The sequence below is a fragment of the Frankliniella occidentalis genome, unplaced genomic scaffold (genome assembly GCF_000697945.3).
Source record: "Frankliniella occidentalis isolate FOCC.00 unplaced genomic scaffold, Focc_3.1 Scaffold75, whole genome shotgun sequence".
NCBI classification, from domain to species: Eukaryota; Metazoa; Arthropoda; class Insecta; order Thysanoptera; family Thripidae; genus Frankliniella; species Frankliniella occidentalis.
The window spans coordinates 228,540-230,520 of NW_026267205.1; the positions used below are offsets into that span (position 1 = coordinate 228,540).

Below are 1,981 nucleotides of genomic sequence, written 5' to 3' on the forward strand. Positions count from 1 at the left end.
CCCCCCCGCTCTGCTGCTGGAGCTGCTCCATGGAGCGCCGAACCTGCCCGGCCCGCTCCACGACTGAGAGGCCCTATTTGTTTCACACTCTGCTTGCCTCGAAGCCTCTCAGCGTTCCCGTTCCTCTCTTCCTCCCCTATCTCTATCCGCTCCTGGAGCAGGAGACCAAAAGACTAAAGTTATCCAAACGGCGAAAATATTTTTAAAGGGACTGTATGCAGGAAGTCGATTGATGGAAACAGGCGAAAGAGGAAAATGAAACCATATTCTAAATTTGATCACTTTATTACCAACCTTCAAAAGGCTCATTCAATTCAAATCATGCTGGATTTTCCGGATGAGAAGACTTATAGGTCTGCGGCGAGTGCCATAACAGGGCAAGCCTGGAGGCTGGATACGGTGCCGTAGTCCACCACGGAGTATCATAGATGGAGCCTCAGCTACGCTGAACGGAATGGCTCCCAAACATGTCCGGGGTTAGTAGCTTGTAACTCTTGCCACTTTGCGCTTTCGTCGCTATGGCACTTCAGCAAACGAAGCCATAGCGGCACTAGCGCCTACCTAGTGGCGACTTTTGACAACTCCGGACGTGATCCGGGCCCCGCTTTCATTCGCTGAAATACGGCAGCCGAGGCTCCATCTCTGTTACTCCGTGGTCGTCCGTGGTCCACACCCCTCTGCAGATGGACTGGGTGCTCCTCCTTGGTTGCACCCGATGCCCTCGAAGCGGCAGAAGTCGCTCGGGCGGTGGAAGTCATCGAAAGCAGGCACCTGGTAGAGGCACTTCACCAGGCGACTGTTGGTCAATGGTCACGTCGGTCTCGTCGCCATTGTAGTATCAGATGTACAGACATAATTAAACGACAGCAGAATAGTATACGAAGTGCCTTGGCTCAGTCATCCGTACTTACTTCACCCGCAACCTGTGAACCGAATAAACTGAAAGAATGAGTAGGCTCACTGTGAAAAATATATTTGTACATGTACGATATATTTTGTAAGTTGCCATTTACAATACGAGTCGTACATGTACAACCTCCCATTGTCGCTCCATATTCGATTCCAGGTCGATACATAGGGCTAGTAAATTGTACAATTTTAGATTGTACTTGTACGACTTCTTCCATGGAAAATTTTCCTGTACCCGTACGACAATTTTTCACAGTGCTATCAGTCTGAAATAACGTGAACAGAACACAAACTGGATTAGTATTTTTTATTTGTACCAATCCAAGCAATATATGTCTACCTTGTTTTGATCACCTTTTGTGCATTCATTTCTAAGAAATTATGCAGCTTCGCCCACAAATTTGTCGAGTAGGTTTAACTTAGCACGAACGTTTGCACACATTTAGAGTGTGGGCATATTTCTAAACGGGTTTCTGTTTAAAACTTACAACGGCCACGAAGAGGGCAAGAGCGAAGCGAAACACACCTTGCTTGTCGATTTGGCAGGCAACAACTGTGAGCTAACCACCCGTCTAGGCAGGGGCCCTTAAATACTTATAAGTGATGAGATGAAACGGGTAGCCGACTCGCCGGTGTCGCTTCCCCGTGCAAAGCAAGTGGCATGACACAGCGCGACTGTTGCAAAAGCCATCAATCTGATTCTAGCAAAGCGGTACCCAGGTCAACACTTGTCCTCTGATGGCAAACACACGTAGAAAAAAGTGGGATTTGTATCGTTTGTACATAGTTAAGCAACCATTTATTTTTTTTCACACATTTCTGTGTTGATTTATTTTTAACACTTTTGAGCACCGGTCTGTACGAAATCACGCGTTTTCCCGCTGAAAATTTGTCCCGAACGAAACACCTAGATTTAACCTAGCACAAACGTTTTTGCACATATGCACAAAAACATACACTCACTTACATTAAGCGTGTACGTGCAGCAGGCTACTTCCCTAGGAATTCATTTGGTGAGCTACAAGTAGTTTCCGTAAGAAAATATGAATGCTGACAATGATCATCCCCCCCC

The 1,981-nt window shown here is 46.6% G+C and overlaps 1 protein-coding gene across 1 annotated transcript in view; it reads right to left on the bottom strand.

Moving 5' to 3' along the window:
* Positions 1–266: 266 nt before the first annotated feature.
* The window catches only part of LOC113210085 (uncharacterized), a 5,565-nt gene continuing 3,850 nt past the window's right edge, over positions 267–1,981 (bottom strand). The window contains exon 4 of the mRNA XM_052268731.1: positions 267–923. Coding sequence (XP_052124691.1) covers positions 894–923 — 30 coding nt within the window. The 3' untranslated portion in view covers positions 267–893. The remainder of the gene's footprint in view (positions 924–1,981) is intronic.